The sequence below is a fragment of the Sorex araneus genome, chromosome 2 (assembly GCF_027595985.1).
Source record: "Sorex araneus isolate mSorAra2 chromosome 2, mSorAra2.pri, whole genome shotgun sequence".
NCBI lineage: Eukaryota > Metazoa > Chordata > Mammalia > Eulipotyphla > Soricidae > Sorex > Sorex araneus.
The window spans coordinates 65403458-65426567 of NC_073303.1; the positions used below are offsets into that span (position 1 = coordinate 65403458).

General features: G+C 37.0%; 1 protein-coding gene across 8 annotated transcripts in view; it reads right to left on the reverse strand.

Moving 5' to 3' along the window:
* RALYL (RALY RNA binding protein like) overlaps positions 1–23110 on the reverse strand; it is a 722346-nt gene that overhangs the window by 200741 nt on the left and 498495 nt on the right. For 2 of the 8 annotated variants that reach the window (XM_055125637.1, XM_055125636.1), the window contains exon 1: positions 15025–15153. The exons of the other annotated variants lie outside the window; for them this stretch is intronic. In XM_055125637.1, coding sequence (XP_054981612.1) covers positions 15025–15061 — 37 coding nt within the window. In that variant the 5' untranslated portion in view covers positions 15062–15153. Of the gene's footprint in view, positions 1–15024; positions 15154–23110 lie in introns of those variants that run through there. 8 annotated transcript variants of the gene reach the window in all.

Below are 23110 nucleotides of genomic sequence, written 5' to 3' on the forward strand. Positions count from 1 at the left end.
TTGATGTTGCTTATTTGTTAAATGATATTATTTCTAGACATAATTTCCTTTCACGATAGAGCCTGGCAAGCTACCCGTGGCATATTTGTTATGCCAAAAACAGTAATAAAAATTCTCACAATGGAGACGTTACTGGTGCCCGCTCGAGAAAATTGATGAGCAACGGGATGACAGTGATACAGTGATTTTTCCTTTAGTAAACTTCACAGCTAAAGATTAAGTCAGGGCAGGTAATAGAGATAAATCTTCCATTTATAGAAAATAAATCTTAATAAATGAAATAATAGTCTGATTTTGGCTGTAGCAATATTACTGTGGGTAGGGGATTTGCCTTGTATGCAGTAGACCCAGGTTCAATCCCTGGCACCACGTATGCTCTCCTGAACTGCACCAGAAAAGATCATCTCTGAGTCTTGACACAGGAGTAAACCCTGAAAACGGTGGATGTGGCCAAAAACAAAACAACAGAAACAAAAAAGTGATAATAACGGTCTTAGATATCTATATTGTTTCATTTTTCTTTTCTTTTTTTTTTTAGTTGTTGATTTTATTTTATTTTTTTTTATAATTTATTTATTTTTAATTAGAGAATCACCGTGAGGGTACAGTTACAGATTTATACACTTTTGTGCTTATACTTCCCTCATACAAAGTTCGGGAACCCATCCCTTCACCAGTGCCCATTCTCCTCCACCCGTAAACCCGGCGTCCCTCCCACCCTCCCCACTCCCATCTCCCCCCCACCCCACCCTGCCACTGTGGCAGGGCATTCCCCTCTGTTCTCTCTCTCTAATTAGCTGTTGTGGTTTGCCATAAAGGTGTTGAGTGGCCGCTGTGCTCAGTCTCTAGCCCTCATTCAGCCCGCAACTCCCTTCTCCCACAGGGCCTTCAACTACAATGTAGTTGGTGATCGCTTCTCTGAGTTGCCCTTTCCCCGGAACGTGAGGCCAGCCGCGAAGCCATGGGGTCAACCTCCTGGTACTTATTTCTACGGTTCTTGGGTATTAGTCTCCCACTCTGATATTCTATATACCATAGATGAGTGCAGTCTTTCTATGTCTGTCTCTCTCTTTCTGACTCATTTCACTCAGCATGAAACTTTTCATGCCCATCCACTTAACTACAAAATTCTTGACTTCCTTTTTTCTAACAGCTGCATAGTATTCCATTGTATAGATGTACCAAAGTTTCCTCAACCAGTCATCCGTTTTGGGGCATTCGGGTTTTTTCCAGATTCTGGCTATTGTAAACAGTGCTGCGATGAACATACATGTGCAGATGTTGTTTCGATTGTACTTTTTTGATTCTCTGGGATATATTCCCAGCAGTGGTATTGCTGGGTCAAATGGGAGCTCAACCTCTAGTTTTCTGAGAATCGTCCATACTGTTTTCCAAAAGGGCTGAACTAGCCGGCATTCCCACCAGCAGTGTAGAAGGGTCCCTTTCTCCCCACATCCTCTGCAACAGCGGTTGCTTTTGTTCTTTTGGATGTGTGCCAGTCTCTGTGGTGTGAGGTGGTATCTCATGGTTGTTTTGATCTGCATCTCTCTGATGATTAGAGGACATGAGGAAATGGAAACATATACCCTGCTCGTGGATAGGGAGAATCAATGTTGTCAAAATGCCAATACTCCCTAAAGCATTATACAGATTCAATGCGATCCCTATAAGTATACCCATGACATTCTTCAAAGAAATGGATCAAGCAATCCTAAAATTCATATGGAATAACAAACGTCCAAGGATAGCTAAAACAATTCTTGAGAAAAAGATGATGGGAGGCATCACCCTCCTCAACCTCAATCTTTACTACAAAGCAGTAACAATTAAAACAGCATGGTACTGGAACAAAGGCAGAGCCGTAGACCAATGGAACAGGGTGGAATATCCCTACACACAACCCCAAATGTATGATCATCTAATCTTTGATAAGGGAGCAAGAGATGTGAAGTGGAGCAAGGAAAGCCTCTTTAACAAATGGTGCTGGCACAACTGGACAACCACATGCAAAAAAATGGGTTTAGACCTTGACCTGACACCATGCACAAAAGTCAGATCAAAATGGATTAAAGACCTCAACATTAGACCACAAACCATAAGGTACATTGAAGACAAGGTCGGCGAAACCCTCCACGATATTGAAGATAAAGGTATCTTCAAAGGTGACACGGAACTAAGCAATCTAGTAAAAACAGAGATAAACAAATGGGACTACATTAAACTAAAAAGCTTCTGCACCGCAAGAGATACAGTGACCAGAATCCAAAGACTATCCACAGAATGGGAAAGGATATTTACACAATACCCATCAGATAAGGGGTTGATATCAATGGTATATAAAGCACTGGTTGAACTCTACAAGAAGAAAACATCCAACCCCATCAAAAAATGGGGCGAAGAAATGAACAGAAACTTTACCAAGGAAGAAATACGAATGGCCAAAAGGCATATTGTTTCATTTTTCTATGTAGAAGATCATCAGATAGCTAAGATGTAACAAGTAAGTAAATTCCATAAATGTTAGGCAAGTCAAATAAATATAGAGAAAAATATAATTTTTAAGTCCCACTTTTTAAAATTAGTCAAAAAACTTATTAGTGACTGAAAACCATGAATAATTTTATAAAAATAAGTTGAAATTTATTTCCCAAATAAGACAAGGGAGACTTTTGTTATAAAGTTATATAAGCTGTACTCTCTTATGTAACATTAGCGATGAATGTCTATATGAAGCATTAGCGAAGAATGTCTATATGTTTTTAAGAAGACTCCTAGGACAAAGAATTGTTCAATAGTCATTTTAAGTGTCAGATGATACTAGTGATTTAAATGTTAGTTACTAGTTAAAGGACATAATCATAGTTGTGGTACACTATGTATTCATGTTTAAGGATTCTGATGTCCAATGTTATGTAATTGAATGGATGTTATTAAAGATATATAACATGTTTTTAAGGAGAAAATTACTAGAACAGGTAATTCTTGCTTCCTGGAAACATATTCCTTTTACCATGAAAAACATTTCATGGATAAAATTAATAATGAGGTCAAATTGTTAAGAATTTCAAGTCCCACAGCACTTCATTCTTTAACATCCAGATAAACAACACAAGGCTTATTTAATTTGGCTTGAAATGTATGGCAAATTACTACAACTGTTGATTTAATTACTGTCCATATTAATCTAGAAGAAATGTCTTTACTAAAGATTAGTAGCTTCCCCAAACAACTGATTGTATTATATGACTGTTTCCCATAAGATGCAATTTATGGCATCTTTGACCTGATGAACAACTGTTTTTTAATATAATTGATCTGGTTAATTAATTAATTTATTTAATTTTCACAGACCCACTTTCATAGTCAGAAAAGAAAATCTCAGCAACAAACACTTTCATGACCTTCTTAGTGACACAATTTCTTATATCACATTCCAATGTTCTTACTACTTTTTTACATGTCCAAATGAGAGTATTTTAAAGTAGAATTTTACATGACTTGTTTTTCTTTCAAGTTCAAACAATTTTTCAAATCCACTAAAATAGAATCTCCTCAAAATCTAGTTTGGGTTTTGGAAAACAGGCAATTTAAATAATTTGAAAAATATTTTTGCTTAATTGTAAACAAACAAATTCTAGAAATTGTGATGTATCACTGCTATTGCCTCTATGGATACTCTGTGATCATGAGTCAAATTTGCATATGCCATCTGTGCTACATATGATCATTAGGAAAAGTCTAGTTTCCTATAGATAATTCTAGGTTGCAAAAAATTAATACTTTTTAAAATTCAAGCGACCATTTCCCTTGATCCCTTAGCAAAGCCAAAAGTGACAAAGTAAATGTTTTCTCCAATTTCAATTGAAAATGCTTTCTGGCGTTTGTTTAAGTTTAATTTTTTAAATTGTGAATGATTCCATCATTAATTAGTGGCATAAGAAAGAAAGCAGAATCAAATGTTCTAAGTAGACTGTATGCATTCTGTATTTTATATTCTACCTTATATCTAATCATTATGTGAAATAAAGTACGATAAACATTACAATTTGAGTATACAGATAAAGGTCATACGTTCGTACCCTATACTACACACTTAGAAACAAACTTGAAGGACACATTTCAAGTATTGAAGGAAGAAAAGATATAGAATAATCATAAAACTTCATGAACCAGCGGAGGTGATTTCAAAGTCAAGATCTTTCCCCATTGCATGTGGAGCCTATTAAGAAGACAAATACTAGCAATTTGAAGAACAATGTGTGTTTACTTAAGGAAATACACCCAGCTGTTTCTCTAAGGCAGTTTCAAGTTCACTATGGGTCAAAAGAGCTGTATAATATAAAACATACTTATAACATTTTCCAATGATAAGTAGCCTCAGGCCGGAAACTTTACAAAAATTTATGTCACACACTAAAGATTCGAAGGTAGGAGATGTGGGTTTTATATTCATTTAAATACAAATGAAGCTCAAGAAATAGTATCCATGATGACACTATTAAGACCTTGAGATAATATTAATGCACATGTAATGTAATATTCTATAATTAAAGGTGTCTGGAATTCATTAGGATTATTGAAAGTGGATTTAGTAAATAAACACTACAAAAAAGAAAAATGAATCAAAAGTTTATACCAAATAACTAAGCTATTATTTGACTAGACTGAGAAGAATGTTAGGACATTGTGAATTAAATTTTTTTTGTTATAGCTCACACCCAACAGTGCTCAGGGCTTACTCCTGACACCATGCTCAAGCATCACTCCTTGGGAACCAGATGTGGCACCAGGAATAAAAACCAGTTGTGTACTTCAAGGCCGGCACCCTACATGTTTAATATCTTTTTAGCTCCAACTTTAAAACTCCTTTTAAGGGTCTGGGAATCTTTGTTCGTTTGCAGAAAAAAAGTGTGCCAAGGAAATATATTTACATATAAATATTTCATACATGTATATGCATTTTGCCTTACACCTGTACATATATATTCTGTTATGTCATTCAAAATATATAGATATTGTCAGGAAATCTATTTGCATTCTAAAGATAATTCTTGGTATTTGAGAGATTGTGTAGGACATTATCATTGCACACAGCTAACCCCAGTTCCATTCCTGGAACCAAATATTTCTGTCTCACTCCTATTACACAGGAATAATTCATGAGCATGTAGCTAGGAGTGTGTGTGATCACAAACCACCCTCAATAAATAAAGAAAATTTCTCACTTTCCTCAAGAGACTTAAGCATCTGTAAGATACCTATATTCTTTTGCTCTACAAATGTACATATATAAATTTATGTATTAAATTTCCCAGTGAATACATGTCAAAATAATAAATAGCATATTGAAATTTCCATAAAATTGAAAACCCCATGTTACTTGATCATTGCTTTTACATGTTTCATTAATGCTCTACTGTAGAGAATGCATCAAGGATTAAACACTTCCAGACACATAAGAAAAAATTTTGAGTGTTATTATAATTCTTTTTTTGTTTTTTGGTTCACATCCGGGGATACACAGAGATGACTCCTACTCTTGGCTCTGCACTCAGGGATTACTCCTGGAGGTGCATGGGGGACCATGTGAGATGCTGGGAACAGGCGCGTGGAGTGGAATAAATGGCATCTAATCAATCAACTGGATTGGCCCTCATATCCTCCTCCATCTGCCCCATGGCCTGGGCTGCTCGGCCCAGGACCGCACCCCCCCACCCCCGCCAACCCAGGGGTGGCCAACTGGGGAGAGCCAGACCGCTTTGCGGCCACTCGATATCTTATAACCTACGTCTCCCTCTGGGAGAACCTGGCAAACTACTGGGAGTTTCCTGCCCACATGGGAGAGCCTCACAAGGTCTCCGTGGTGTATTAATATGCCAAAACCAGTAACAAGCTGGATCTCATTCCCCTGACCCTGAAAGAGCTTCCAGTGAGGCACCGTTGGGAAGGACGAGTAAAGAGAGGCTTCTAAAATCTCAGGGCTAGGACGAATGGAGACGTTACTGTGACCATTCGAGAAATTCAACGATCAATGGGATGATGATGATGATGATGATGATGGATTTTATTTTATTTTATTTTTATTTTTTTTAATTTATTTTATTGAATCACCAAGTGGGAAGTTACAAAGTTCTCAGGCTTATATCTCAGTTATACAATGCTCAAACACCCATCCCTTCACCAGTGCCCATATTCCACCACCAATAAAAATAAAAACAAACAAAAACAAAAACAAAAAAAAACCAGTATACATCCCACCTCTCACCCCCCAAACCCCTCCCCCCGTGTGTGACTGAAAATTTCACTTCCTTTTCTCTTTACCTTGATTACATTCCAGATTTCAACACACAACTCATTATTGTTGGAGTTTCAAAACAGACTCACTATTTTTGTTGGAATTTATCCCCCAAGAATACAGCTCTATTGACAAGGAAATATTTGATAATAAGTTTTCCACTGATGAGAATGAAGAGATAAAAAGTCGCGCGGACGCAGTAGCGTCCGCGCGGTTTACAATTTCTGTATTATAGTAATTAAGTCCACGGAGATTTAAGTTGGAACATAAATCATTTCCCTTCCTGGAACAGCATGTAGCAAAAGGTTAGTTCACAGTCTCCATACATGGTTGCAAGCACTTGCTGGAACCCCAAATCCTAAAGCTGTCTCTGGTTCCTGCTCGTTCCACATCTACCGGCTGTGCAAAGGCATGGCCACCCGGGTCGACATTCGGCCAGATCCCGAGCTCCGGCCCGGGCTGAGACTGCCCCGGTATCCCGCTGCTGTTTCAAGTTCAAAGCACATTTTTTTTTTCAGCGCCAAAAGTTCATACCTGCTCAAAGGACCCACAAAATGTCGGACACCACGCCTTCTCCCGGAGGGGAGAGAGACCAAGAAGGAAGGATATTTCCTCCGTTAGCCGGGGTGGGGCAAAAGCTTAGTTCACAGTCTCCATACATGGCTGCAAGCACTTGCTGGAACCCCAAATCCTAAAGCTATCTCTGGTTCCTGCTCGTTCCACATCCACCGGCTGTGCAAAGGCATGGCCACCCAGATCGAAACTTGGCCAGAGCCCGAGCTCTGGCCCAGGCTTGATGGATTTTAGTCTCCTACCATATATTTTTATATACTATCATGAATGCAGTCATTCTATATCTGTCCCTCTCCTTCTGACTCATTTCACTCAGCATGATACTCTCCATGTCCATCCATTTATAAGTGAATTATATAACTTCACTTTTCTTAACAGCTGCATAATATTTCATTGTGTACATGTTCCATAGCTTCTTTAACAAGTTGTCTGTTCTCAGACACTCAAGTTGTTTCCAAATTCTGGCTACTGTGAATAGTGCTGCAATGAACATAGAAGTGCAGATAGCATTTCTGCTATATAATTTTTTGCCCCTGGGGTATATTCCCAGAAGTGGGATTGCTGGGTCAAATGGGAGTTTAATTTCTAGTTTTTTGAGAAATGTTGATATTGTTTTCTAAAAAGGCTGGAGTGTTGGCATTTCTACCAACAATGAAGGAGGGTTTCTTTCTCCCCAAATCCGCTCCAGCACTGTACAAAATTCCTTTTTAAAGAGCAAAATATACACAGAGAAAATGGATGGATGGATGGATGGATGGATGGATGGATGGATGGATGGATGGATGGATGGATGGATGGGTGGATGGATGGGTGGATGGGTGGATAGACAAGCAGCTATAGAGAAAAGAGGGAACCAGAGGGGAAAGAGAACAAAAGTTTAAGTATTCTTTTGGGTGGAATCTGTCACAGACTGAAGCTATAAAAGCCTATGATTAAAGACTGAAGTAGAACAACACTATTTCCAAAATAAGTGAACCTGTATCAGGGGTATTGCCAATCTATTTTTGTGCACCTCTGCTCCCAACAGTGATCCCGTGGAGCGTGCTCAAATAGACATTTATCTCATCCCAACTCCATTCATACAGATATGATCCCAGGTATAAATTTACTCATTCTCAATCCACACCAGTTATAGAGCTCATATCATGAATTTTAAAGAAACAAAGGCTAGAATTACCACACATGTTACATCAGAATTGTCAACAAGCACCAGAAATAGAGAAGTGAAGGATTTGGTTTAATAGTTTCCTCCAGAGAGCTGCAGCTAGTGAGTTCAAGACCATTTTTAATGCAAACTTAAAAGATAATTTCAAAATGTGCGATTTTCCAACACTTACTCTATGTATTAAATAATGAGACATTTGGAATATGAAACAATTTGCAAATCAATACATTATTACTATCTTCAAATGGCATCAATGTACATATATATTTGGACTAATCAATTCTAACTTCATTCTAAAATGTATAATAAATAATTTAAAAATGTTTACAATAAATTTTTCATATGATAAAAAGGGGTGATAGAGGTGAAAGTAACAGGATAATTTTTAAAATGTTTTATTTTATGAAGTAGTTCACAATATTTGATTACATTTAACATTCAAACACCAAGCCCACCACCATTACACCATCCCACCAAAATATTTCTGATGCTTCCATCCTGAGTCCCAATCCCTGCCCCAAAGCAGAACCAAAATAATTTATTTTGTATTGTTTGTTATGAAAAACCGCTGAAAACGCACAAAAAAGTATCCTTAGAGGAAAGTGTGAAGAAGAGTAGATTGTTGTGTTTCACCCAGGGGCCATTAAGCCCTTGCTGAGCCTTGTGTGCATATATATGTATATATATATGTATATATATGTATATATATGTAATAAAAAACTCCCTCCTACTTTGAACCCTATCAAATGCAGTGCGGTACTCTTGGAGTATGTGTAGCGTGTGTGGTTTGAAGTGTCGCAAATCTGCAAATGTGGCCTCGTGGTCTAGGAATAGGTTCACTCGTGGGAAGAGTGGCTGTGAGCATGGTGGTGGTTGAGTTCTGGAGGGTTTTGGCTTCAGGGGCTGGGTCCCTTGGGGCGGGGAGGGCTCTCACCCACCCCACTTCAGGGTGCCCCGAATGAAACAGCCTGGTGCGGGGTCTGGCAGCATGGTTATGGCAAGTGTCATGTTATGCTCCCTTCTGGGAGAGAAGGACCTGCCATCCGGATGGTGGCTGATGACAAGATTATCTGGCACCAGCCAGAGGTGGCTTATGGGCCTGACTGCTGAATGGCCAGAGACAGTTGGATATGAGCAGAAAATCTCCATTCCTGGTCCATTGAACCCAGAGTTCCAGGATAATTCTTCAATAGCACAGCGGGTAGGGCATTTGTTTTGCATGAGGCCATTACTGGTGCCCGCTTGAGCAAATCAATGAGCAACAGAATGACAGTGATACAGTGATATGGTGATAATAAAAATAATTATCAAACCTATCCATCTTGATCACTGAGACACCAATTCTGTATTAGTTAATAATGAAAGCAATATACTTCTTCCTAAAAATGTCTTAAGGAACTTTTCAATAATTTTATCAAACTATGAACTTAATATTACTATTTTTTGCTTTTTGGGTCACACCCAGCGATGCATAGGGGTTACTTCTGGCTCATGCACTCAGGAATTACTCCTGGCAGTGCTCAGGGGACCATATAGGATTCTGGGAATTGAACCTGGGTTGGCCGCATGCAAGGCAAAGGTTCTACCTGTTGTGCTATTACTCCAGCCCCTCAACTTATTTTTATGGCAATATATAAGAAAACTTTATTGTAGTATAGGTAATGCTGTTACAATAATATTTAAATTTATGATATTATTGTATACCATGGGCTGGAGGATAGCACAGCAGGTAGAGCATTTGCCTTGCATGTGGCCAACCCAGGTTCAATTCCTCCGCCCCTCTCAGAGAGTCCAGCAAGGTACCAAGAGGATTCCACCTACATGGCAGAGCCTGCAAACAACCCGTGGCGTTTTTGATATGCCAAAAACAGTAACAAGTCTCACAATGGAGACGTTACTGGTGCCCACTCGAGCAAATCGATGAGCAAGGGATGACAGTGACAGTGACTGCATACCATGTGAATATGACTCAATATAATTCTGACTCAGGGATCATTCATATTGGGCTCAGGTGATCATATGTAGTACTAGGGATCGAACTCTGGTCAACTGCATGCAAGGCAAACATCCTACCCGCTGTACTATCTCTCAGATCCATTGCAATTTTTGAAGGTGGAGAAAATATGCTAAGGATACAAAGGGCTTATAAGTTGGAAAAGCAGAAAAAGTCTTGTTAAAATAATATCTTAATTGAGTTTCTGCAATTAATTATTAGATGCCTTTCCTAGTATGATTCTCAACATTGTACTTACAGTCATCAATCAAGAACAATTTAAAAGCCTATTAAAAGCATGTTTATTTTGAATAATAGTAGATGCCATATAATATCTGAATTCAGTTACAAACAAAATACATTTCATTAAATTCTATGTTAATCAATCCAATGTTCCTGGTGCTTGCATAATCTCATGTATTGTCATTACTCCCCTGTACCTATTTGTCTTCTTTGTGGTCCTCCATATCCCAGTAACCCAGTATCTTCGCTTTCTCAAGTGTTATTATTTTTTATTCTGGGCCACAACCCAGCAGTGCTCATGGTTTAATCCTGGCTCTGACTTCAGGGATCTCTCCTGGAGGGCTCGGGGAATAATATGGGATGTTGAGGATTGAACTTGGGTCAGCCACATACAAGGCATTTATTAGTCCTTAATCCACTATGCATAAAACTGCTTTAATTTCACTCTCTCAATTATTTGGGGTATCTGATCAAATTTCACCTCAATCACAGTAATTTTCCTTAGAACACTGCCTGTGAATCCCCCCTCTGACTCTTGCTTGCTTTATATTTCTTCAGAGTTCTGGGAGTCATATGATATATAATAAACTTACTTGTTGCCATATTTCCTTCTCCAGTAGAAATTTGTATTTTGCTAGTAAAGTCATAGCATATATATTTTGAATATAATATAGATCAATAAGTATTTATTTGAATGAGTAGACTTTATTTGAGAGTTAAAGATAGATATGTTCAAAGCTATGTACTATGGTTTGAGATTACTTAAAAACAATAATAAAATGTACCTCACAAGAAAAACATAGACTAGTAGAGTAAACATGTTTCTATGTATAAGAAAATACATAAGTATAAATAAATTTACAAAGTATGTTCTGAAAAGAATGCAAACACAATTTTAATTCAGAAATTGGATAAATCATTATATAGAATATAGTTGAATGAAACATTAACCTGAGATAATTTTTACATATAAAGGTGCAGGGTAAGGCTATTAATCAATAGGAATATATATAGATAAAGGCACTGAACTAAAAGACAAAAAGACGAATTTTTGAGATAAAGTCTACAATGTAGGTAGTATCATGAAGGAAGCATATTGTGAGTGGCAATAATATTATATTATATGTGTTATAAGATCATGTTCATACCACATTCTCTAAATCAATAATTCTCCAAATTTGGAATATAGACTCCTTTGGAAACATAATAAGATGGCTACATGAAATAGCTGAATTAAAAAAAAACTAAAATATATGGCATTGAGGGCTATTAAACTTTAGTACTACCTCTTACTACATTTTCTTTTTATTGAACATCATTTTAGAAACAAAGTAGCATATATGCACATATAAACATGTATGTGTACATGTTAATAATATATATCCAAATATATATATTATTTTACTTATTAGACACCAAATAGTCAATAATCATGTTGATTCTAAGTCCCCTTATGGGAAATCAATGGTCAGATGGGTCTCAAGCAAAAGAAATTCAGAGCCATAGTGTAGGCAATGGAAACCCATCAAATGTCTTTGAATTTGGGCTATTCAACTATGTCTTTGAACAGCCAATTGATATGTTGCACCCAGCTCTTTGAAGCACTGAAGGTTAGAAATGGAGCATCTTAGAAAAGATCACAGCACTCCCTCTAAAGTTAGAAAAGAAGAAATTACAATGCCCAAGGAAATAGTACTCAAGACAGAAAACCATGGCTTGTTTTCAGGTTCCTGAAGTGATTTCATGAAGAATTTTCATAATAATATGGATAAATGGATAAGATCACCCAAAATGTAATTATCAAAAATGCAAATTCATTGTAATATACTAACATTGGATGATATGTTACATACCTAAGTTATATTATAAGTGGATTGTTTTCTGCTATTATTTCAACTGTAGTGTTTTCAAAATCCCATATTTAATATCAGATAGATTCTACTTGAGTCTATCCTGAGTCTGTATTTCAAAAACATATTCATCTTTAAAAATGTATCTGTGTGTCTTTTTAGAAAACCACAAACTGATTTCCTCAAGGTCACCTGAAATTTCAGCAAGGGAAACTCCAGGTATCTTTTACTCTCTATATTATTTGAATTTCTGATCATTTAAACTTAAATAGCACATTTTAGTAAGTACATTGTGTAACATGTATGAAAATATCACTATTTGTGTCCAAAAGAGAGTTTTTTATACCAATGATTCTCTCATGAACCTAATTTGTAAAAACAGGTTTACATATACATTTGATTACTTTAAAGTAATGTAAACCTGTTTGACTCCAGTCAAATTGAGATTTCCCATATGCAAACATTTTTATACCACTCAATACATTCTATATCTACTTCAAAGTCATTGTGTAATTACGCATAGGTGTGATCTGCTCTCTGAACAAGCACTGAAGCTGTTTTCATTTTTTTGTTGCAGTTTCTCTAGCATAAGCAAAGAAAAGGCTACAGTCTTCTCCCATTCCTCCACTTCTGCAAGAAATTGCAAATAACCAATTTAGGCAGATGTGCAGATACAATTTCAATGTCCTACATAGATTTTCAAAGGCTTAATACAATTTTTACTTTAGAATATCTTTTACAAGCATTTTTCTCTTCTCTCCGGTTTTTAAACTCCAAGCACATTCTTTCTATTACTCTTATCAGGTCTTCTAAAAGTAAGTCGAATTTGTTTTACTCCTGGATATTATTTAATATTTAAGGAATGAGCAAATTGCAAAGTTCATTTGTGCGCTATTTCAATTTAAAAAAATCCTAAGAACACTTTCTTGCTTTCCCACAATTTTTTGGCAAGGTGAAATTATTGCCCTGATTGGATCACAATTTCTTACAGTTTACTTTATGCCCTTCAATGATCAAAAAAGGCACATATAAAATATATGATTGAAAATAAAAACACACTCTATTTTGGTTGTTGGTATAATGCAGATATTTTAATATATTCATTGGTTATCAAACAATTGCATTAGATTCTACTCTGCAATTATTATTTGTGTAAAATAGAACTTCATTTAAGGATTCTATTTGCTTTTACTGCTAAATCTTTTAATATGCTTTAATTTTATTATAGTACTGTTCTACAGTATTTTATATGATTTGAATAAAGAAACAGTTACTGCAGTGTACCACAGCTAACAGATACAATTAAGTATAAGTAACATTAGATTTTTTTTTTTTTAGACAAACCATTCAGTTACCCTACTGAGATCATGCCTGTCTAATTATACATCCTCTGACTTGCCTCATGTAATTCACAATTTCTTCCTGCTGCTTAATCACAGACTTCAGCAAGCATATTTTGGGGCCAGAAACTCAGCACAGTTTTTCTGTGAATCTTTTATTTGCCATGTGCATTAAGCTGAATGTTACCCACATGGAAAAGAATGAGGGGGTGTAGAAAAGACACAGGAGTAAAGGTGCAAGATGGATTTTAAGTACACTCATAATTTAGACTCTTGTAGGAGGAAATCATGAGGAAATTAATCAGCAATATATTTGTAGACTTTGCACCAATCATTTTATCACAAGCATAGCAGTTATGTGATTTCTGAATCACAAGAAAGAAAATCACAGAAGGCAATTAGGCAGATAGAACTAAACTCCCTGTCACAGTTTTTAGCTCTTTCTTTGGTGCATAAAACTTCTTGAGAGAAACATTCTGTTTTGGTGATGGATGAAAATGAACCAAGAAAAAAATGATCACACTCCAATGCATTACATTTCTATCTTATTTTGTCTTCTGGCAGAGTAATTATTGCTGACTGTCTGTATTTGAAAATATTTGATAATAGGTGAAGGCATCATAAGTAATTATCAGAGTGCTGCCTAACCACGGGACAAGTGCTGGTTCAGGTCTCAGATGGTAAATAGTCAATGACTAAATACCGTGATGTTTCCTTTCCACGCTTAGAAAAGATAAAGTGGTATAGAGTTGTACTTACTAGGCAGTTGTGGATTAAAAGCTTTTCCTGACAAGCACCTCTTTACCGTAAAATACACTTTTATTATAAGACTGATTTTAAGCTAAGTCCTAATGGCTTTTAGTTCCATTATCATCTTTGTTCTGGGCTTGAGTTCAGGGTCATTGTATTGCTCTCTTTCAGTCAGAATCATACCCTTTAGGGTAGTTACATACAAATCCCTTTAACCCTCGGAGATGGTGTCTTTTGTGAATTATGTTGCAATTGTTCTCTGGACCAGCAAGTTTGGTAACCAATATCCCAGTTACAGAGTCAGCTTGTCACTCACAATTAACTCTCTCCTCTCCAATCTGAGCTCAAGTTAGCACTGAAATTGGGTGAATAAATAGAAGCTTTAGTCTAGCTTCCCAAAGTGTGCAATAGACTTCTAGGAAAGAAAATCGGATTCCAAGGAGGAGAGAGAGGAGAGAGAGAGAGAGAGAGAGAGAGAGAGAGAGAGAGAGAGAGAGAGAGAGAGAGAGAGAAACTATCTAGTGACTATGCCTGAATGGAGGATACTGAGGTAGACTGGAATTGCATTTGATGTGTTTTTCTGTTGATTTTATAAACCTTTCCAAGGGTTTCTATAGTAACATGTGATTTATCCCTTGTCCCTCCAACATCACTCAAGTATGCAGCAGGGATAAACATAAAGGTTAGGGTGGTAAAAGCTACAATATCTATTCTACTGTCAAGACAAATCTGAAGTCATGATTAGTCTTTTAAGAAATCAAGTATGCTTCTACCACTACAGTCATAGGGAAAAAGTTAAGCAGGAATTTACTTACATCTTTGATGTCTGCGTTTGCTCCTGTACATGGTCATCCTGAAAAAAAATTTGACTTTCTAAGAAGTAATTGCTTTGGCCACGGAGACAATGAGACGGGTTGTGCTTCTGCTTTGCAGTAAGACTGTTGCTCACTGACAGAAGGTAACCAGCAATCACACAGCGAAAGCCAGGGTAATACCATTCTCGTAAAATTACAGGGGAGATGCTCCAGCCTGTAACTACTCCAGCCAGTGCAAATCTAGAGGAAATTCTATTTCTCTCTCCTCCCCCAACAATAGATATCAAGTTAGTTTTCTAATAAAATCTCTACTAAGAGAGTGTTATGCTTGAAGCAATGTTGCAGTAAGAACGGATCCATATATTTAGCAAAAAATAGTAAAACTGAAAACCTCAGTCTGAAACATAAAAAGCCTTATTCAATATTTACAGAAACTCCAAAACTATTCTTTGGATTCTTAAGCCTTTCATTCACTCCAGAATATTTAGCTTGTCTCTCTGAAATGCTGCTATTTTTGCTTCCTTCTCTGAGTTCCCAGGGTACTTTGGATGTTCAATTAGTAAAGCAGTTATCACTTTTTGTTTTGTCTCTTTCCTCCAGCCTATTCTTATCAGGCAAAGCAGGAACATATATGATTCCTCATTTACATCTGCAGGCATAGCTACCAGGGCACATAAAAAATCTCAAGTTCAGTGAGTGTCAACAATGGCTTCAGGCAATTTATTCCCTTATGGAAAAAAAGTGTTTTGAGACATGTTTCCCTCTCTCACCTCCTGCTACCACTTTCCAGAATTTAGTACTCTGTCTCATAGATTTGGGCACATATCTGGTCATGCTCCACACAGTGGACATTCTAGAAGGTTTGTTCTTCAAACATCTTCACTCTGCTCTGAACTCATGCCTGGCACGCAGCAGAAACTTGGCTATGCAATGGAACTGCAAGAACTTTGAAAGAGCCAATCTGATTTCAAGTCCTCTTTATTGGATAATTATCTGAAATGTAGTTTAATTTTATAACGTATATTTATGTACCAGAGAAGAACTTCTACTAAGGCATTTTGATTTTGAAATAAATTTCATGTTTCAACCAAGAAGAAGGAATGGTTTGAACTTCTCAATATTTTTTTTGGGGGGGATCACACCCAGCAATGCACAGGGGTCTTTCCTGGCTTTGCATTCAGGAATTACTCCTGGCAGTGCTCAGCAGATCACAGGGGATGCTGGAAATCAAACTCGGGTCAGCCGTGTGCAAACTCAGGCTTACTTATACCCAGAGATACCACTTTCCCTTTCTCATGACTATCCTCTATGTCCCCAGCCCTCATCCATACCTCTTAAAAAATAACACCAAAAAAGATTGAAAAAATATCAAGTGCATCAAATAATCAGCCCAGGGCCATAGAAACAGCACAGTGGATAAGGCACTTGCTTTGCATTTAAAGCTAATTCAGATTTGGTCCTCAGGACCCCACAAAGTTATCTGGCAGAGTCAGGAGTATAAACCCTGAGGACTGCTGCATGTGGCCCTAAGTTTAAAACACATATATCATCCCTGCAGACCTCTAATCCTTATTTTGTTTAAAAATTGAAACATATATTGATAAAACTTTTATAGACATTGATTCTATAGACATCCTGCAGAAACAATTAACAGGACTTGTATTATACCTACATTTTAGAATATCACTAAAATAACCAACATCTAAAGATAAAGCATGCAACTAAATTATGTTGCCAAACAAAGCAAAACAAAAAACAGCTATAGGTGTCTGGTTCACAATAAACTGTTCTTAGAGTTTGAGAGCTGCAAAACTTGAAGGAACTGAGAGGTAAGCCCTGGAAGTAGCAGGGATGGAAGATGTTCCTCTCCTTATGCAAATGTAGGTAACTGAGATGTGATTGCCATGGGAACCAGCCTTGTCATCTGGGGGTGGGCTCTGAAAGTGCCTGTATGCTGACTTTAAGGGAAGGGGCTTTGGTCCAATGATGATATCAGTCTCACTTAGGTAATGGAGCTCCATAAATCTCATGAGAGGGAGATCTGAGAACTTCCTTTGTGAAAATTTGGTTACAATTCTTTACTTGGAGAGAGAGCAAAGTTCCATCTCTCTCTCTCTCATATCTCTCTTTGATTTTTGTTTGGGGGCCACACCTGGGGATGCTTAGGGGTGCTCTGCACTGCAGAATTACTCCTGGCAGTGCTTGGGGAAGCATATGGAATGCCAGCAATGAAACATTGGTCGGCCACTTGCAAGGCAAAGCCCTACCCGCTTGCCTATCACTCAGGTTCCTTTCTTTCATACCTTGCCCGTTGCCTCTCATCCATCTGACTGCTGATTTGTATTTGTATCCTTGAGCCACTTCGCAATGCTGAGTTCTGTTTACCATTCTAGGAATTACACGAACTCAAAGAGTGTTTCCTGAGAACCTCCAATTCCTAATGAGTCAGTCAGAAGTACAGAGGATAATCTGCTTTTCTGTTGACACATAAAGTCTTAGGAAATGAGTAGAGGGATCTCCAGTTTGTAATCAGCTGTTCCAAGCTCAGTTGGTGTGTAGGTTTCTGAGTTAAAGGACCATCCTGGAATATAACACAGTCTCCTATGAGATCATCTGAGAATTGACTTGCATTTTCAGATTCCCTGCTAGTGTTCAAGAATTTCTTATCGGTAGAGAAAAGACTCCATTCATTGGAATTTAGTCCAGAAAGCTAAAATGCAGTTTTATCTTACTGCATTTTTGTTCACCATACCGTTGACCCTATTTACCTGATTTTTCCATGAGTTTCTTTGATAGCAAAATTTTTAAAAAAAAGATATTTCTGAAGATATCTCGGTTTGATTTATTAATTTTTTTTCTAATAACACTACAACAGACTTTCCTAAGATTTTTCTGTAAACCATGGTTCCATAGAATATGTGTAATCATTCTCTTTTTGAAATGTTTAATAATTATAAGTCCCAAACTAACCTATTTATCATTTTTTAACTTCTGTTATGCCAACTGTATACTGAATTTCCTTAGTGATGATTATTTTTAAGCATTTTTACATTTCTTTGTTTCCCCTATTATATGGTTTCCATCCCATCTTCCTCAATTGCATCATTTTTCTTTTAAACTAAGCTTGTTTATTTAGACTTTCTTCTTTTCTTCTTCTGAGTCATATTTCCCCACTTCATTTGAAAGCATTTGCATTATCTCAAGAATAATGAAATTTAATCTCTTAATCATATCATTTGGATAAGTCCAAAAGTATAATGGTTACTAAAATATTTTTTAGAAAGAATAGAGTACCTATAATTATATGAACTTTGAATTTCCTAGGGATTGTAATTAAAATAATAATGTAAATTATTTATTTGCAATCAGCTTCACTGCTTCATAATTTAACAAATGTTAATTGTTACATGATAATCTTGCATTAATTCAAAACCTAAAATAGTACAAATTTCTTTGGGATAAAAGACAGATGAAGGTCCCTATATGTGTAATAATAAATTATTGCACAGACTTATGAACATAATAAAGTTCATTTGGAGTAATCACGATGGAAAAAATTATGCCATGCTCTTTGGAGGTGTTTGTATTGACAAGGCAATGACTGTGTGTACCACCTGTGATTCACACTTGAATATTGATTAACTGACATTAATTAACATTTATTGGTGGATCAACATGGAAAGTATCATGTTAAGTGAAATGAGTCAGAAAGAGAGGGACAGACATAGAGAGATTGCACTCATTTGTGGAATATAAAGTAACAGAATGGGAGACTAACGCCCAAGAACAGTAGATAAGTACCAGGAGGATTACTCCACAGCTTAGAAGCCAACCTCGAATGCTGGGGAAAAAGGCAGCTCAGATAGAGAAGGGACCACCAAGTAAAGGGTGCTAGGAGGGCCTGCTCGGGATGGGAGATTAGGGCTGGAAGTAGACTATAGACTGAACATGATGTCCACTTAATACCTCTACTGCAAACCACAACACCCGAAAGGAGAGAGAAGGGAATGCCCTGCCACAGAGGCAGGGTGGGGTGGGGGTGGTGGGAGGGATGCTGGGACCATTGGTGTTGGAAAATGGGCACTGATAGAGGGATGGGTACTCGATCATTGTATGACTGAAATGCAAGCACGAAAGGTTGTAAGTCTGTAACTGTACCTCATGGTGATTCACTAATAAAAAGTTTAAAAAATAAATTCATTAAAAAAATTAAAACGTAAAAAACATTTATTAACAACATATTAATTAATGTAGTGCCATCATACATGTTAATAAAAACATTTCCATATGTGTCTAAGACACAATATCTTTATTGTGTCTGGAGTTTAAAAGCTACTACTACCTTTTCAGGGAATAATCATCAAAAGTTAAAACAAAGTCAGAAAATGTCATGTGAAAGTGAACTGCAATGGAATTTAGAAAAAAAGGACTACCTCCTCCTTATGCCTCCATTACCCTCTGGCATGAGCTGTAGGACTCCCTAGCAAAATAGCATCAGTGTGCTTAGTGAGCTGATGCTCAATGGCCAAACTCTAGCTGACAAGATCCTCAGCAAAGCAAACATGATACCGAGCAATGGCGGTAAGCATCAAGTGACACCTGTAGTGAAGAAAGGCAAAATGCAACTTAAGTCCACAAAGAAATTAAACCATAAAGGTCCCACTGCTCAAGTTGTTTTCCCAATGTGCCACCTGATTTTTTGTTTGTTTTGGTTTTATTCTGGATTATTCCATTTTGATCACTTTTTTTTCCCACCTACGGAAATCATCTTCTTTTATGAATTTTATACTATTCTCTTTCTAGAGAACTGGAGCATCTGTTGTTATATTTCTACTTTACTGGAATTTTTTCCCTCCCTAATTCTTTTCTCTATTTAAAATTACATTTCAGACTCAGCAGTGAAGAAACCCGGCAGGCACCACAACTCTGGAGAATTCTTCTGGCCCCATACCGAGCCGATATCTCTGGGATGCCCCAGATGGAGCAGGTGCAGTCTCCCTGCCTTCTCCAGATGGAATCCCAGCGACCATGAGCTTCTCCAAGCATGGCTCGGGTACGTGGCCACAGGACTGTTCCTCTGATGTGCGCAGCTGCACGACCTTCCCTGATATGCAAAGTGAGCAATGGAAAATAAATGATCTAGCGTCGGCCCCTGCCCCACACTAGAGAGAGAGCAGCAACACATGGGGCCTCATGGGATGGGGGTGGAACTGGCCCCTCTCCCTGCCCCGACGAGCCCCTGAGTTGCCACCCACAAATGGCTCCTGGCTCCTGAACAGCCACGATCTCAGAGACACACAGAACAATCTCGGAACCCAGCGTCTTCTGGTAGAAATTCAACTGGACTGAGCATTAAACTATGGTGCTGTGCCACCCTGGGTGGGGAAAGGTGTTTGTCCCTTCCGCCTTTCCTCCCCAGTGGCACAGTAGCTGGCACCTTTTCAGAGCCTATTGGACAGCCAGGTATGAGACTGCAGTAACGTGACACTCGGGGCCTCACGGGTTGAGGGGTGGAACTGGCCCCTCTCTCTCACCCATCGAGGCCCTGAGTTGCCACCCACAGATGGCTCCTGGCTCCTAAATGGCCATCATCCCAGAGGCACACACACAACAGTCTCAGAATACAGCAGCTTTGGGTAGAAATCCATCCAGACTTATTACTAAAATATCAGAAATCCAAAATGCTCTTCATATCAGCCATACAAAACAAATTATCTAATGATGCCTTCTCGGGAGGTCTGATTGTTGGGGAAAATTCCAAATAATAATGGTGGGTCTTTTGTCAAACTATTGAATGTGATCAAAGGGGAGAGAGAGTAAGGAGGAAATCATCTGGAAATAAGCTGAGGGGAGGGGTGAGATGGGGGGTATACTGGGATTCTTGGTGGTGGAGGATGTGTACTGGTGAGGGGATGGGTGTTTGATCATGGTATGACTGAGACTTAGACAGGAAAGCTGTTCTCACAGTGATTCAATTAAAAAAATTACATTTCATTGTATGTATGTGATTCAATTAGAGAGTAAGTCACCACAAATATTTGTATGAAGCAAGTCATATGTTCATGATTCTTTAAAAAAATGACCAAATTATAGAATTTGACACTTTAGTGTATGCGGACTTACATTTTTTTGAGTGCATCTCATTAGGGGCTGGAACCACTATAAGAGACAACATAATTGTACTTTATAATGCTAGATATCATCAGCATTAGTTTAAAATGTAAGCTATGAATTAAATTCACAGAAAAATATTTTCATTAAAAAATAATTCACTTATTACAGAAGCTGAATGGACTCATGTACATAAACAAGTTAATACTTTGCACTTGTGCTTTAGCTTATGATGTTATTTAGTCTTAAAATAGTTTTTACAAATAAGGAAACAGGTCTAATGTGAAGTTCATAAAGCTAGCTAAAGGCAGAAATGGAATCAGAATCTAAATTTGTGAATGACAGAAGCCATTTGGACAAAGATCAAGATTTTATTTCTTTATAGAGTTAAAATATTTTAATAACAAGTTTCTACTTATGGGTCATTTTCAAGACACTATTTATAATGTCAATATCAAAATTTTACTCTAAATTTCTAATAATTTCTATTGTAAATAGAATCTCTCACACATTTAAACCTGAGTATAAAAGTAGTATACACAGCAATCCTGTTCTTCTAATTTCTCTGTTGTTCATATTTAGTTATAATTATCACATTGATGAGCTACTTCAGCCTGCTGAGTTGAATTGATTGAATTTCAGGTATAATTTAGCATTTCATAGCCCAGGGGTATTTTGGGAATTCATCTCCAATCCTCATTTTGCATATGTTTGTGTCTACTAAAGGGCTCAGAATCACCTGGATATTCTTTGACCTCACGCGTGTTTTCGAAGGCAACTATTTGAATAAACTCTGCATTTGCTATTACCAACACAGCAGTACTTTAACAGCAAATATGTAGATTAGATTCATGGTTCCCTTACTGTTATAAAAACCACTTTTAGATGTTTACTTAAACAGACTTAGATACAGAAAAAGGTGCTACAGCAGGGGAAAAATATATCAAATTTTGTTTTCAAAGTTGTGTAGCTTGGTGAACAGTAAATCTCTTGTTATCTTTAAATCATTTCTTGGAAAGTTTTGGAAAGCTACCTGAGCTATACAATAAATACTTAAATGAGTCATTAGGGGACTCACAAAATACCAAAAATACATTATGCGAAAAGTTTATTGTTCAATTTCAAAAACTGTTGGTTCCTAACTTCTACTTAAAGAAAGGTTTGTTGGAAAATAATATAAGAGTGAAGAAACCAGGATTTCAGTTTGTAACAACCTGTTCTCAATTAAGCAAGAAAAATGTTTACTGCCTTTATTATTTCCTTCTAACTGATGATATGTGTGACCAATAGCATAAGTGCCTATGTTCCTACCTGGTTTGAATTAACCAATTATTATGAAATTTCAAACATACATAGGATGCCTCATTAAATTTCCTTTCTGGAGTTTTCAGTGATTCTTTTTATTTTTCCATGTATCCAATGCAGATATTTTGTGCATTTAAGATGTACAATCTGAATAACTGGTGAGAAAAATTGACATGAATATCCATGTATCTTCTATTTTAGTGGAGAATACAGAATGTTTGACTACACAGATGAAAATATTTTATAAGTTAAAATAGCCTTTAATAGTAAGCTGATAAACTCCTCTATGAAGCTACATAAATAAATGCTGTGGAAAAAGCATTGAAATAATGGAGGTAATGATAAAATAGTAAGAAAATTACCAAGTTTGGTAGAAAGTTAATTAAAATATGTGGATTTATGAACAGGATGATGGTAAGCAATTGGTACTGAACAAAATGTTGGTACCAATTGTTAAAATTGCTACTAATTTGTAATATTAGTCCAAAGCACTATTCATTTCCAAGACAATATTTAGTAGAATTCTATGCCTCATTACTCTCTTCCACAATGCTTTTAAGTATTTTTGTCAAAAGGCAAGGGAACAAAGATAAAATATTACCATTTTAATTTTGAAATATTATTTATGAAACTACCAATCTTTAAATTGTTATAGTAGTCAAAATACCTG